Source organism: Geotrypetes seraphini, chromosome 8 (assembly GCF_902459505.1).
Source record: "Geotrypetes seraphini chromosome 8, aGeoSer1.1, whole genome shotgun sequence".
NCBI lineage: Eukaryota > Metazoa > Chordata > Amphibia > Gymnophiona > Dermophiidae > Geotrypetes > Geotrypetes seraphini.
In genome coordinates this window covers 184,134,692-184,150,856 of record NC_047091.1, presented here as the reverse complement: position 1 = coordinate 184,150,856, position 16,165 = coordinate 184,134,692, and the positions used below count along the sequence as shown (strand labels likewise).

Here is a 16,165-nt window from a genome sequence, read left to right as displayed (position 1 = left end):
GCTCATTCCACTTGGGGTCAGGCAGCTTCTTGGGATGAGTCTTCTCTGGTGCCTCCAGTGGATATTTGTAAGGCCGCGGTTTGGGCTTCTCTGCATCCATTTGTGTGACACTACCGTGTGGACATCCAGGCACATCGGCGAGCGTGTTCTGGTGGCAGCCCTCTGGGGGTCCCACCCATGATGGGTACTGCTTTGGTACGTCTCATCAGTGAACTGTAGCAGTCTGGAGAGATGCTAAAGAAGGAGAAATTAAGTTCTTAACCTGCTAATTTTCCTTTAGACTCTCCAGGCCACTACAGTCCCCACCCTGTCTGTCTGTTGTTCTTACGGGATTCACATGAAGAGGGTGTTTTCTTCTGCGGCTTCTAGTATTTTTATAGGGTTAGGGAGATCAAAAGAACAGCTGACGAGCTATGGGGACATTTTGCTGAAGGGGCTTCTTCTATGCAATTTCCAACAGTATTGCTCTGTTAGTTTTTACTCCTGTTAGGAGTAGTGTTACTGTTATAATTAGCACTTATTAGTTCAGCTTGGCTATTTGGCAGACTGGTTACACTAGAGGGAAGCACAGCTGTTAGTATTACAGGCAAAGTTTTGTCTCAGACTCCTCCTGCTGGTCATGATGAGCTATTACCCATTATTAGTGAACTGTACCGGTCTGGAGAGTCTAGAAGAGAGAAAATTAGCAGGCAAGAACCTAATTTCTCCTTCCTTCAGGTGCTCTCCCATTTTACTAAAGTCCGTATGTTTGAAATCTAGGACTTTGTGTTTTGTGTGGCCACCCTCCACTTTAGCTGATTGCTACTTTCCAGGTGGGCACCAAGCATGAATATCTTCAATGCCACAGGCAGAAAGAGTATAGGGCATTTTGTCCCTGATTCTATAAAACTTGGGTGCCCATTATAGAATCACGCTTACCAGTGCCTAAGTGTGCCTAGGTGGCACTCAGCATCCTAACATTTAGGCGTACCATAATTAATAAGAATTGACATACTGGGACTGACCAAAGATCCATCTAGCCCAGTATTCTGTTTCTAATAGTCAACCCATGTCCCAAGTATCTATCTAGATCCCAAGTAGTAAAACAGATTTTATGCTGCGTAGATTTCCCCAAGCCATATGGCCTATGGACTTCTCTTTTAGGAAATTATCCAAACCTTTTTTAAACCCTGCTAAGCTAATTGATTTTACCACATTCTCTGACGACGAATTCCAGAGTTTAATTATTTGTTGTGTGAAGAAATATTTTCTCCGTTTGTTTAAAGTCTACTACTTAGTAGCTTCATCGCATGCTCCCTAGTCCTAGTATTTTTGGAAAGAGTAAACAGACCAAACGATTCGCACTTACTCCACTCCTGGGTTTTTTTCGCCTAAAGTTAGGCACTGATATCAGAACCTAATGGCACCTAATTCACAAAGAGGCATCTAACTCAAAAACATGCTCACGATCCGCCCCCTAACCACATTTAGTATGGGCACTGGGCTATATGCCAACTTTTTTTTTTTTTTTTAATCGAGTTTTTTTGAGTTAGGCGCCTAATGTTCAATTATGTCCAATTGAAATCGATTTTGAGTTGCTGAGCGCCAATATCGGCACCGATTAAGCCTATGGCTCAAGTAAATCGGGCGCCGATATTGGCGCCTAACTTTAGGCAGACTTTTTAGAATCGAGGTCTTTGTGTCATAGAAACATAGAAGATGACGGCAGAAAAGGGCCACGGCCCAACAAGTCTGCCCACCCTAAATTCTTCCCTGAAGTGATCCCACATGCTTATCCCATTTTCTCTTAAAGTCCAGCGTGCTGCTGGCCTGAAATTACCTGCAGTGGAAGATCATTCCAATTGGCAACCACTCTTTCGGTGAAGAAGTACTTCCCGGTGTCACTATGAAATCTCCCACCCCTGAGTTTCAACGGATGTCTTCTTGTCGCCGTAGGTTCTTTAAGAAAAAAGATATCCTCTTCTACCTCAATACGGCTCTTGTGTGTTAATAGCAAGATGTCTTGCTGGTGCCCCTATTTTTCTCCTTGATCCTCTCATAACCCTCTGTGCCCTGCATCCATTTCGTCTTTCTTTCTAGCTCTTTGTCTCTCAGTTTCAGCACGTCCCTCTGTATCTGGAATGGGCCCCTATGGGGGTCTTCAACCATCCCCCTTCCAAGAAGAAACAGAGTTCCGACTTGGAAGCCACAGAAGAAAGTCAAACAGAGCCTGGAGAAGGTAATGACCTTGAAAGGGGGGGGGGGGGGGGGTGGTATAGAAGAGAGCATAGACCGCGTTCATTTTGTTCCTATGTAGTTTGTGTGTGTGTGAAAACGGATGGTATTTCACTTCAAAATACGATATTTAATATCTAGAGTATTATATATATATATACATACATCTTGTTTGCTTTTTTGACCACGACCGCACTTTGGGCAGAAGGTTTCAGCATATTATGTACAATGTCACCCTACAACCTCAATTTATGCCTTCTAGTTTTAAAAAACAAAAGGAATTGACCCCAAAATATCCACAAAGACGAAAATCCAGAGAAAACCAAAAAACCTCTGTGGAGTGACGATGTTCCTAAATGGTCTTTATTTGAAAGTGTCAAAGTTCCAAAGGTACACTGAAATCATCCACATAAAATAATTCCATCCACATAAAAATAAATCATCCACATAAAATAATTCCATCCACATAAAAATAAATCATCCACATAAAATAATTCCATCCACATAAAAATAAATCATCCACATAAAAGCCTTATGTGGATGATTTCAGTGTACCTTTGGAACTTTGACACTTTCAAATAAAGACCATTTAGGAACATCGTCACTCCACAGAGTTTTTTTGGATGCCTTCTAGTTTTACCATTTCCCTGTCTCTGGAAAAGACCTGTTTATATATTAATATCTTTCAAGTCTGTATCATATCACCCTTATTTCTCCTTTCCTCTAGACCAGGGGTGCCCACACTTTTTTTGGCTTGCGAGCTACTTTTAAAATAACCGGGCCAAAATGATCTACCAACAATAAAATTTTAAAAAACACAAAGCACACTGTATACAGAGAAAATGTGAATTATCATTTGTATTTGGGTTTTTTTTTTCAGAGGTCAAGGCAGATGACTTTAAAATACGCAATGTCACCTTGCTTGGGGGGGGGGGCAGGGAGAGAGAAAGAAAGAAAGAAACTATACAAAATACACAAATATACCCCCTCCCCTATTATTAAATCGCGATAGTGTTTTTTAGCGCAGGGAGCTGCGCTGAATGCCCTACGCTGCTCCCGACGCTCATAGGCTCCCTGCACTAAAAAAACCGCTATCGCGGTTTAGTAACCAGCAGGCAGATTCTGGGTCATATTGGAATAAGGGGAGGAACCAGCTAGCAAAAGCTAGTCACAAACCTATTAAGTTGGCCCAATGTCACCTACATGAGACTGGGATATATGAAAGCCTCTCGGGACCCACTGCCTTAAAATGTCATGCTTAAGTAAGGTGCTCTTTTCTTGTATCCAGAGAAAGGGATATATACTTTTCAAGGAAGTAGTTTAGGCGGAAAGGAAACTCAGGAGCCAACTTTTCTAACTTATGTAAATGGCTTGTTATCCCAGGACAAGCAGGCAGGTATTCTCACTAGTGGGTGATGTCATCCGACAAAGCCCCGATACGGACGTCTCACAAGCATGTCTTGCTTGAAGAAACTCAGAAGTTTCGAGATGCCCGCACCGCGCATGCGCCAGTGCCTTCCCGCCCGATGGACCGGGCGTGTCTCCTCAGTTCTTTTTCTTCCGCGGAGCTGAGAAGTTTACTTCAATTCTGCGCCCATTGAATCTGTTTTTTTGCCTTCTGTATTGCCGCGGGTTGGGTTTTTTTGGCTCTCCCGTGCATTTATTTCTTTCTTTGATTTCTTTTTTCAAAAAAAAAAAAAAAAAAATTTTTTCTTCCGACACCGGGTCGGCCGCGTGGCTGGGGCCCCGCGCCTTCGACCTTGCGGCGGAGCTTTTCCGGCCTATGTCCCGGCCGATCACCGGTTTTAAAAAGTGCAGCAAGTGCCAGCGCGCGATTTCGCTCACGAACCCACATCGACGCTGCCTACAGTGTCTGGGTCCGGATCACTTTCCGAAATCGTGCCTCAGCGAGCCTCCCTATCCTCTGTGTTGGACTATCTTCTACACTTGTCTCAGTCTGGTCTCAAGTCGACCTCTATTCGAGTCCACCTGAGCGCTATTGCGGCTTTCCATCAGCCTCTACAAGGGAAACCTCTCTCCTCTCATCCTGTGGTTTCCAGATTTATGAAAGGACTTTTTCATGTCAATCCTCCTCTCAAACCGCCTCCAGTGGTTTGGGATCTCAATGTTGTCCTTTCTCAGCTTATGAAACCTCCTTTTGAGCCTCTGAGCAAGGCTCCACTAAAGTTTCTCACTTGGAAAGTGGTTTTTCTGGTGGCCTTCACATCTGCTCGCAGGGTCAGTGAGCTTCAGGCCTTGGTGGCGGACCCACCTTTCACAGTTTTCCATCATGACAAGGTGGTACTCCGCACTCATCCGAAATTCCTACCTAAGGTGGTCTCTGAATTTCATCTCAACCAATCCATTGTGCTTCCAGTGTTTTTTCCAAAGCCTCATTCTCATCCTGGAGAATCAGCTCTACACACTCTGGACTGTAAACGTGCTTTGGCTTTCTACTTGAATCGCACCAAACCACACAGAACTGCTCCCCAACTTTTCGTCTCCTTTGATCCAAACAAGTTGGGACGACCTGTATCAAAGCGCACCATCTCCAACTGGATGGCGGCTTGTATCTCTTTCTGCTATGCCCAGGCTGGATTACCCCTTCCCTGTAAGGTCACAGCCCATAAGGTCAGAGCAATGGCAGCCTCTGTAGCCTTCCTCAGATCGACACCGATTGAGGAGATTTGTAAGGCTGCCACTTGGTCCTCGGTTCATACATTCACCTCTCATTATTGTCTGGATACTTTCTCCAGAAGGGATGGACAGTTTGGCCAAACAGTGTTACAAAATTTATTCTCCTAAGTTGCCAACTCTCCCACCATCCCATTGAGGTTAGCTTGGAGGTCACCCACTAGTGAGAATACCTGCCTGCTTGTCCTGGGATAAAGCAATGTTACTTACAGTAACAGTTGTTATCCAGGGACAGCAGGCAGCTATTCTCACCCACCTCCCCTGGGTTGGCTTCTCTGCTAGCTACCTGAACTGAGGAGACACGCCCGGTCCAGCGGGCGGGAAGGCACTGGCGCATGCGCGGTGCGGGCATCTCGAAACTTCTGAGTTTCTTCAAGCAAGACATGCTTGTGAGACGTCCGTATCGGGGCTCTGTCGGATGACATCACCCACTAGTGAGAATAGCTGCCTGCTGTCCCTGGATAACAACTGATACGGTAAGTAACATTGCTTCATGGGACATAATCAAGGAACTGGTTCAATTTTGGCTCCTCTGGATGTAAATGACCTCGACTTCTGCTACGGCAGGAGAAAAAGGGCGGCGATGCAGCGTCATGGAATTGGGGCCGTGGTGGGATTTGAACTTGAACTGCAGCCACTCACCAGGCATCCGGGCTTCCTACGCTCCTGCCCTATGCAGATTGCCATGAGGAAATGGCTACTTGGGAGTTCCCGTAGTCTTTCGAGACTACGTCGGGAACTCCCTACAGCCATTTCCTGATGGCGATCTGCACGGGGCAGGAGCGTAGGAAGATCGCTCCTGCCCCGAAAACCCTCTAGGCCACCAGGTAAGGCCGGGAAGGCGGCAGGGAGGTGGGGGTGGGTCAGAGCCGGATAATCGCGGTTTTTCGGCATTGGCGGTCCAGCTCTGCCCCTATCCCCCCACGAATGACGAGGGAGAAGTGTACTAGCATAAGAAACGTGGTTCGGAGTTAACTGATATACAGGCGTCTAATATATTAAGCTCTCATTTCTTATCCTTCTCTAAGGAAAACAAAGAGAGAAAGGCCGTTAGTTGATATGGCTCAAAGAAAACATATTTCTGAGAATTATATTGTATTATACACTTGCATGGGTGACGAAGGTAAAAAAGTTGCCCCAAGAGCTAATACTCCAGGTTTTAATAATAGGAATTCTCTTCTATTGCCTTATATTTCCCGGCTCTCCTTCCTCTGCCCATGCCTGGAATTTACAGCTTTTGTCATATCGGGTACAGAAGTGCTGATCGCTGAGCCCAAGTGCAGGCTCCCTCAGGCTTTAATGGGAGGATGTAAAGGCACTGAACAGGAGAAAAGGACAGCTGATCCCCAGGCCAGTGAATGGGGCCTGCTCTGTGTATTAATTTCAAGGCCCAGTGAACTCCTTATGCAGGGTGAATTCCCAGTGTGCTTATTTCTAGGACATGACCTTACCTTCCCCAGCCTGCCACATCTCCCTTTTCACCCTCTCGCCTCCTTTACGGTCCCTCATGCGTGTCGCACTCCTGCAGCATCAATTTTTCTTCTTAATAACGGGGGCGTTTTGAGAATATTCCCCCCTCCCCTTCCTCAAGCAGTCTTTGAAAGATGAAGGCATAAAAATGAAAAGCTTTCTCCTTTCCCGCTTTGTGTAAGTGGGGGTTGCAAAAGAAGGGAGGCTGCTTTTATCTCCCCCTAACTGAAAGATAAGGAGCTTTAGCTTAGAGGTGGGGAGGGGGGGGAATAACTGCTTGAACCTGATAACATGTTCTGCTGGCATCCCCATGTGTTTGGGGTTGGGGAGTGGAAGAGAATTAATTCAGTCCCATGTGTTTTCTTGTGATAACTGCTCATGGAAGCATATTTCCCACCTATCTTTTTGTTTTTCTGATTTTTATTTTCTTTCCATTTTTCTCATTGTCTTTTTTAAATCTTATTTTTTTCTTCCTTTCTCGTACTCTGTTGTGCTTTTCCTGTTCTGTACTCTGCAGAGGAACAACTTCCTTTTCTCTATATTCTTTCATTTCACTTCTTCCTCCTCTCCGCATATTTGCTTTCCCTCTTTCTTTCAGGCATGCGCAGATGGGCCCACATCGCAACAGTTAAGTAAAGAAAAATTAAAATCTAAGCAATGCTCGAAGCGAATGATATTTAAATTTTGTGCATGGTCAAATCGCACTGTTAAACAGGAAGTGGAGGGGGATATGTGCCAGACCCATGTGCACAAAGGTTTTGTGGCAAACGCTGCTTTTGGGCATTTGCCCAGAGAGAAACGGAAGTGCCAGCACACATTGGCGCTTTTTCTTCAGGAATCTTACTAGCACATGGAATTTTGCATGGCTCATATTAAGGTGCAGAACAGGCCTGGATATCAGTGTCCTCTCTAAGCAAAGACTGAACTGATGGGAGCAAAAATTTTCTATTACATTACCCTTATGGAATAAACTAAACTAAACCTTAAGTTTGTATACTGTATCATCTCCACAAAAGTAGAGCTCGACACGGTTTACAGGAATTGATATTGAAAGGAACTCCAATGAAGAGGGGAAGGACTTAGTAAAGAGGAAGATAGAGGGACTTGGCATATCGAAGATGAGGAGAGTAGTTACATTTTAGAAAAAAGCCAGGTTTTCAAATGTTTTCGGAAGCGTTGGAGGGAGGTCGTACTCCGAAGCGGGGCAGAAAAGCCGTTCCACAGCTCGGTGATCCTGAAGAGGAGGGATGTCCCTATACACCCTGTACATTTATATATACACTTCCCCCTCCGTATTCGCGGGAGTTAGGGGCAGAGCCAGCCTGAGAATATTAAAAAACCGTGAATAATATTCAGGCCGGTTCTGCCCCTAACCCCCGCTTCCCCCAGCTATTTTAAGCTCTGAAAGCCCCCCCTTAAGCCTTACCTGGTGGTCTAGCGGGTTTTCAGGCAGAAGCGATCTTCCCACGCTCCTGTCCCGTGCAGATCGCTCACAGGAAATGGCTGCCTTGAGCTCCTGTAGTCTTTCGAGCCATTTCCTGTGAGCGATCTGCACGGGGAAAGAGCGTGGGAAGATCGCTCCTGCCTGAAAACCCGCTAGACCACCAGGTAAGGCTTAAGGGAGGGCTTAAAATAGCCTGAGAAATGAAAATGCATTTTTTGTTTTAAAACCGCGAATAGGCGAATCCATAGATACAGAATTTGTGAATCTGGAGGGAGAAGTGTAGATTAAAAAATGGAAAGTAAGATAATAATAATAATAATAACTTTATTTTTCTATACCGCCATAATCTTGCGACTTATAGGCGGTTCACAAAGATGAAGAGCTGTACAATCAGCGAATTACAGTACATGAATGCAAGCAAGGTGGTTGAAAGGAAAATTATACATAGGTTGAATTATAAGAAATTAACTATTTTACATTTTACATTGAAAATAGTCGGACACCAGCGAGTATCAGGATACAATTATGAAGAGGGAATTTTAGCAGACAGGGAATGTGGATACCTAATGTGAGGAAGAAATTCAAGGTAAGGTGTGGAAGTTATGTTCGCGGGAGAGTGTCTGGCTAGGACAAGAATTTCTTAAACAAAGTGGTCTTTAGTTCTTTCCGGAAGATGCTGTAGGTCAGCCTAGCGGTATCGATGAAATAGCCTAGCCATGATTGCTGTCTACCAGCTTGAAACTTGAAAGTTCTGTCCAGGAAGGTTCGATATCTGCAGCCAGCGATTTTCGGGTATGCAAACAGGTTGTGGTTTCTGGTAGATCTAATGGGGGAATAGAATTCGAAGTGAGGTAGAAGGTAATTGGGGGCCATTCCCCAGATTAATTTATAGCAAAAGCAGGAGAACTTGAATATAATTCTTTCTTCGATTGGTAACCAGTGCAGCCGTTTGTAGAAGGGACTAACGTGATCACTTTTCTTTAGTCCGAATATTAAGCGGACGACCGTGTTTTGAACTATTCGCAGTTTTCTTACGGTTTTTTTAGGTATCCCCAAGTAGATGATGTTAAAATAGTCCAGGGTGGATAGAATCAGCGACTGAACCAGTAATCTGAAGGATAGAGGGTCGAAATATTTTTTTATGGTTTTCAGTTTCCAAAGAGTGGAGAAGCATTTTTTTGTCACCGAGTTTGTGTGATAGGTCATAGTTAGTTGGGTATCTAGAGTGACTCCTAGTATTCTTATAGTTTTTAATATTGGGTGGTTGTGGCCGTTTATTTGTATTGCTGTTGTGGTGATTTTTTTCCTTTGGGCTAGCCAGGAAAATTTTTGTTTTTTCTGAGTTTAATTTCAATTTAAATATTTTATTTTATAGATGATATTTTATTGAAAGGACTTAAAACTTTTTTCAGTCTTAGAGGTTTTGGTTTCTGACATTTGATCAAAAATATATTAAAATTAGTCCAATGAAAAATATCATCTTAATTCTGTTTTTTATTTATATTTATTAACTTTTATAAACACAGGTACCACACTACTTTATCCTGAATTAAAAATAAATTATTTTTCTACCTTTGTTTAATGGCCATTTACTTCTCGGGTTTCTGCTTTCCTCTGTCTTCTTGCAAGGGTTTTTTTTTTAATGGTCTAGCTGCAACTTTCCATTCTTTCCCTTACCCTGGCTCTCCTATTTTACTTCACCTTATTCCCAGTTTTTCACTAACTCTGCCCTCTTTCTTGCCCCCTTCTATACAATGTCTGCCCCTATATCTCCCCTTCCATCATTATTTCCTTATCTCTTTTCCCCCAAATATCTTCTCATTTCTCTCTCATCCAACATCTACCTCCTCTCTCTCCCTTTCCATTCATCATCTTCACACTTTCTCTCCCATTCTGTCATTATCTCCCTCTGTCTCTCCCCCCTTCCATACAGTCTGCCCCCTCTCTCCCCTTTCACTTCCCCCTTCCATCATCTCCTTCCTGTCTCTCTCCTCTTCATCTAGGCTTCTTTTTTCCTTCTTCTATATAGCTTATTCCCCCCTATCCTTTCCATCCATCATCTCCCCTCTCTTACATCAATATTTCCCTCCTCTTTGTATCTCTCCCCTTCTATACATCTGCCCCTTCTCTCTTCCTCATCTTTCCATCCAGCATCTGTTCTTTCACTTCGTCTGTTCCATCATCTCCCTCCTTTTTGTAACCCACCCCTCAACATCTGTCCTCTCTCTCCCCTGTTCAATTTAAAATCTGTCTTCCTACTTCTATACAGAATCTGCCCCCTTCCTCTCCCCTTCCATCCAGTGCCAGCTACCTCTCTCTCTCCCCCACACACACACTTCTATACAGCATCTTCCCCCCTCTTCTTTCAGTCCAGCATCTTCCTTTTCACTTCCCCCCTTTTATCACCTTCTGCCTCTTTCTCTCCCCTCTTCCATACAGCATCTTCCCACCTCTCTCCCGTAATATGTCTGCATCCGTCCCCTCTCTCCCTTTCCATCAATATGTCATTGTGTCTCACCACTCTCTCCATCCAGCATCTGCCTTTCACTCGCCTCCTCTGCCCTTCCCTCACATATCCCTCCTGTCTGTTCTTTTCCACTGCCACACACCAAAAGTAGGCCTTCCCTACTTTCCTCCCATCCACCCCTCCCTCCCGGTCACCGATACTACTTCTTCAAACGAGCAGTGGTGGCAGAGGAGGCAAAATGGCCCCCCTCACTCTCACATAGGGATGCAGTCTCGACGTCCTCTTCTGGTTCCAGGCAGAGCCCGGCATATGAGCACACAGAGTCTGAGAGTGTCACTATTGCTGCTCATTTGGAAAAGCTGTAGTGGTGGCGGGAAGGAAGTGGGGAAGTTCTGCTTTTGGTGCACAGCGCCAAAAACTGCTGCACTGGGTTCTGCAAAAAAGTGCACAGCCGTGCAGGTTAAAGTTTTAAGGACAGAGCAAAACCAAAAGTAAAAGTACATATCATATCTATTAGATATGTACTTTTACTTTTGGTTTTGCTCTGTCCTTAAAACTTTCAGGATCCTCCTTCCGCTTGTGAAAGAAGACAAAGCTAGTAATTAATCTGAGCAATTGACAAAAATCTCTCCTCAAAGCCTTCTACATTGCTCCGTTTTGGCATTACAGGCTATCATTTATTTCTGTGCATTCATTCTAGTGCTCCCATCTTTGCATTGCAGAGAAATACTTACTGATCTTATTGCCATACAATTTAATACAATTTGTAGCCATCTTTACCATGCAAATTAACACCGCTGGCCAAACCCTCTGAGCATTCTGCAAACCCTGTGTTAACTGCATGTTTATTTATTTATCACATTTCTAGCCTTATTTAAAAGAATCTAATGGAGTTACAAGAATATGTACATAAAATAAAATACATTTAGAAACATGATGGCAGATAAAGGCCAAATGGCCCATCCAGTCTGCCCATCCGCAGCATCCACTATCTCCTCCTCTCCCTATTGGCTAAGGTTCTTAACATTTGCATCTCCTTTTCCTATAGGCTAAGGCTCTTAACACCTGCATTGTGAAGTCATAGAGCTTTATGGTTATAGAAACATGATGGCAGATAAAGGCCAAATGGCCCATCCAGTCTGCCCATCCGTAGTAACTATTATCTCTTCCTTTTTCTAAGAGATCCCATGTGCATGTCCCACGCTTTCTTGAATTGAGACATGTCTCTATCTCCACCACCTCTACTGGGAGACAATAAACATATACAGTATCAGACATTCCTGTCCTCTATTGTTAAAGCATACCCAGCTAATAACCTTAAGATAAAAAAGCTTGGTTAAACTGTTGTCATTTAGGAAATAGGTAAAAGCACATCTGATTTATATGTCTTATTTCTAAAGACAATTCATTCCACATAGACGGGTCAGCTATAAAACATTGTTGCTCTAATTTGACTTGTTGAAATGAGGGAATCTTCCAAAAGACATGTACCCTGAGAATGGAATGTTCTTGAAGCCCATAGGCATGACCCCTAGCACTTACACATCAACCCAGTGGCTTATAAATAAATCAAATTTAAAGAAAAGAATGCCAGAATAAAAAAGGTAAAAAGCTCAATAACTCATAATCTAAAATAACTACGTTTGCAATTACAGTTGCAGTCCTCCAGCTGCTACAAGATGGAACCGACAATAGTCATTTGTCTATGGATATAGTAAAGGCTTTTTGAAAATAAAATGCCTTTAATAATGATTTAAACCAGGGGTGTCCAATCTTTTGGCTTCCCTGGGCCGCACTGGCCGAAAAAATGTTTCCGGGGCCGCACAAACGCTGCAGCAAGACAGAGGAAAGAGCCGGCAAGATGGCAAACACCCGGGGGCAGCAGAGGTAAACACGGCATCACCCTCAACCGGGGCCACACAAAATACTTCATGGGGCTGCAGGTTGGACACCTCTGCTCTAAACCTTGGAAATGCAAGTTCTGAACGAATATTCGATGGGAGGTTGTTCCAATAAAACGGAGAAATAAAAAAATAAGCACAAGCATTGAGTAGATTCATAGTGAGCTAATTTGTTGCAGTCAAGAGAACGTAATGTTTGTGATGGGGTGTAAGGAATACGAGCAAAAGTGGTGAAATTGCACCTAAACTGCAGGTGTAGACATAGGGCTCCTTTTACAAAGGTACGCTAAGCGTTTTGGCGTGGGTTTAGCGCACACTAAATCAACGCGTGCTGTACGCGTAGGATAACATGCACGCGTTAGCGTTCAGCGCGTGTTTAGCTTGTGATAATATTTATCGCGCACTAAAAAGCATAGCGCACCTTTCTAAAAGAGGGGGCTAGTGTATGTTATAATCTGCATGCCTGCTTGTGAACTCCGCTCACGCTCTGCCCAAACTCTTCCCCATCAATATAATTTTTCATGAACTTTCCATCAATCTACTTTCAAGATCTTATACAATCCATCCAACGATTAAAATTTTAGGAATCGTAGTGGATCAACATCTTACGATGAACACCCAGATAGATGCTGTTGTACGTAAAAGTTATTTTACTTTATGGAGACTACGAACAATTAGACCCTATTTTGAATTTTCAGCCTTTAAATTATTGGTCCAGTCTCCTTGACTATTGCAATATTACTTATTTATCAGTTACTAAGAAGTTAGATTGATTTACAGATTGAAGAAATACGATCAGCTCGGATATTGTTCAAGTTAGACTGTTTTTGTTACAAGGTTTTATAGGGTGCAGCCCCTACTTATCTGGCTAATAGTTTTTCCATAATTACACACAAATGCAGTAAAAAAAAACCTCATGCTCTGTTCAATTTCCCTTCTGTAAAAGGTTGTAAAAGCAAGAAATTCCTAAATCACTCTTTAGCATCTCAGACAGCTTCTCATGAAAAAGAATTTCGATCACTGTTGCTCACAGCTGTTTCTTACAGACATTTTAGAAAACAGCTAAAAACCTATCTTTTCTGCAAGTACCTGACTAGCTGACTCATTCAAATAGACGATTATGTTTATAATTTTTTGTAAACCGCATAGAACTTTTTGGTAACGCGGTCTATAATGTTATGTGTGCATGCCTGCTGGCTACCTGTCGTGGCATGTACTTATACGCTGGTCTCTTCCTTATACACATAGAAATGACACAGTACAGATCCATGGTGAGACCTCATCTCGAGTATTGTGTTCAATTCTGGAGACCACACTACCGAAAAGATGTGTTGAGAATTGAGTCGGTTCAGCGAATGGCTACCAGGATGGTCTTGGGGCTCAGGGATCTCACGTATGAAGAAAGACTAAAAAAACTGCGGATGTACTCACTGGAGGAGCGAAGAGAGAGGGGAGACATGATTGAGACCTTTAAGTATATCACGGGGCGTATAGAGTTGAAAGATGATATCTTCAGTCTTACAGGGCCCTCGGTAACCAGAGGACACTCGCTGAAAATCAGGGGCGGGAAATTTCAAGGTGATGCTAGAAAGTACTTCTTCACCGAAAGGGTGGTCGATCATTGGAACGAGCTGCCTCAGCAGGTGATTGAGGCCAACAGCGTGTCAGATTTTAAGAGAAAATGGGATATTCACGTGGGATCTACAGGGGAGTAAAAGTCAGGGAGTGGGTCATTGGTGTGGGCAGACTCGATGGGCTATGGCCCTTTTCTGCCGTCAATTTCTATGTTTCTATGACTGTAAAATTACCTCCTTAAGGCTGATTTAGCTGAAGCTTCCATTAGACCCAGAGGGCCAGATTTTTATAAAGGATGCCTACGTTAGGCGCCTTAATTGCAGCTGCCTAGCTATGCCTAACTTTGAGATCTGCGTACAGATGTTTTTTAATTGACTTAATCAGCTTGGTAATTGACTGCACCGGTTTTCAGTCAATCCCCCCCCCAAAAAAAAAAAATTTTAAATTACCAGTCGCTGAACTCTTAGGATGCCTAATAACGCCTATCTGAAAAGTAGGCATGGTTAGGGGCAGATTATAGGTGTGGTTGATTAGGTGTCCAATGTAGGAGCCAGTAAATTAGGTCTGGTAAAACCTGGCCTAATATACAGGACGCCTAGATGCCACTAGGCGGTATTATATAAACTACGCCTAGCAGTTGATTGACAACCACGCTGAGCAGTGCCTACGTTGTGGGCGTGCTGAGGAGCTGTTTATAGAATCTGGCCCAGAGGGCCTAATTCCTCTGACCTTAAGGGACTCATTTTCAAAGCACTTAGCCACACAAACTACCATAGGTTTGTGCGTCTAAAAATGAGTCCCTAAAGATCCTCAAGTCCCAACATCTTGATTATAGTGGTGAGCTACAGAGACTTCAGGGAGACACCAGCTTCTTCACTCTTAAGTAGACGATAGTTTAAGATCTTCGTGATAGAGAAAATTCTTTTTATCCCTCTGCTCTTCTCTTCTAGGCAAAATGGCCGGAGCTCTGAAGGACAATAATGAGGTCATTGTGGACGAGGAAGAGGAAGACAGTATTCCTGGTTGCACTCTCTTCATCAAAAACCTCAAGTTCACTACTACAGAGGAGGCACTGCAGGCAGTAAGTAAGCTGGTGTCATTGAAGGACATATGTAATGGTTTGACTGTTATTTGGGGATGGGTGAGGTTTCTGTTGGCCAGGGCAAGTTTGTGTAATTAGGTGAACTCACCAGAGTAGTCCAGAATCAGTGGGTTGTGCTCTACGATCAGATGGAGACGGAGACTAAAAGCTTCACCATAGCACCACATTCTCCTCTGTAGATTCTGACTTTAGAAGATGGTGGAGGAATCTACCATGAATTGTTCATCTTCTACTGGTTGGGCTGGCTCCTGGACCCAGTTGGAAACCTGGTTACTTGTTGAGCCCAAGCAGGCAGATGGTTCTAGAGTCTTCTGTCCTAGTCCTAAGGAGTATCTGAAGGAGTCCAGTCTCCCTTTACATCCCCCCCCTTCCTCCAAGAAGAAGAAGCTTATGTTGTTGTTGCCTTTAGAGGAAAATGGGGACTGGAAACGGCAGCTCCAGCAGTTTGACTGCAAAATGTGAGAGACAGATCCCTCCAATTGGGCGCTAAGAGTGACCGGTTTATACCAGACATAAGTTCAAAACACCTGGTGTGGGGTGTCATTGCTTGCTTGGACATAAGGGTGTAGATGCAGGTTCTGCTTTTACTGCAGTAGCTGCCAGGGCAATTCAGGTTTGTGCTATGAGGAAGCAAGGGGGGGCATTCTGTCCTCTAAGAGCAGGAATTGGGGGTCCAAGCAAACTCAAGAGAGATGGCCTGTTGAGTCTGCCGATTCCATGCGCTAGTCACGTGTTTCTTGAACTCGGATACAGTCCTTGTTTTCATTATCTCCACTGGGAAGCCAGGCAGTTTCATGCATTCACCACCCTTTCCTTAAAGTATTTCCTTAAGTTACTCCTGAGTCTGTTTTTCTTTCCCCTTCATCATTCTAGAGCCTCCTTTCAGTTGAAAGAGATTTGCCTCTTGTGCATTTATGTCATGGAGTTATTTAAATGTCTGTATCATATCTCCCCTCTCCTGCCGTTCTTCCAAAATATGCCGTACATACTTAGATCTCTGGGCAGTGAATGTATTTGCTAGGACGGCAAACTATAACACTGTCTTTCATGCCCAGAGATGGACGGGGGGTCGGGGGGGGAACTTCTTCTCCCCAGATGAGCAGATGTAGGGCCAGCTTTTCTATATATTTATTTTATTTTAGTTACTAGGTTTTATTAGCAGCATTTATAAGGTGATTCACCCAAGGTGGTGTACAGACAGGTCCAGCTTGACATGACTTACATCTTGGTAACAGCACAGCAATGCTAAAATGACCAAATGTAAATGTAAAGATGCAATTGGTGAGGTCAGTTTGGAG

General features: G+C 43.7%; 1 protein-coding gene across 2 annotated transcripts in view; it reads left to right on the top strand.

Moving 5' to 3' along the window:
* The window catches only part of RBM19 (RNA binding motif protein 19), a 285,015-nt gene that overhangs the window by 110,806 nt on the left and 158,044 nt on the right, over positions 1–16,165 (top strand). For both annotated transcript variants that reach the window (XM_033955717.1, XM_033955718.1), the window contains exons 16-17: positions 2,095–2,218; positions 14,716–14,846. In XM_033955717.1, the coding sequence (XP_033811608.1) occupies positions 2,095–2,218; positions 14,716–14,846 (255 nt within the window). The remainder of the gene's footprint in view (positions 1–2,094; positions 2,219–14,715; positions 14,847–16,165) is intronic.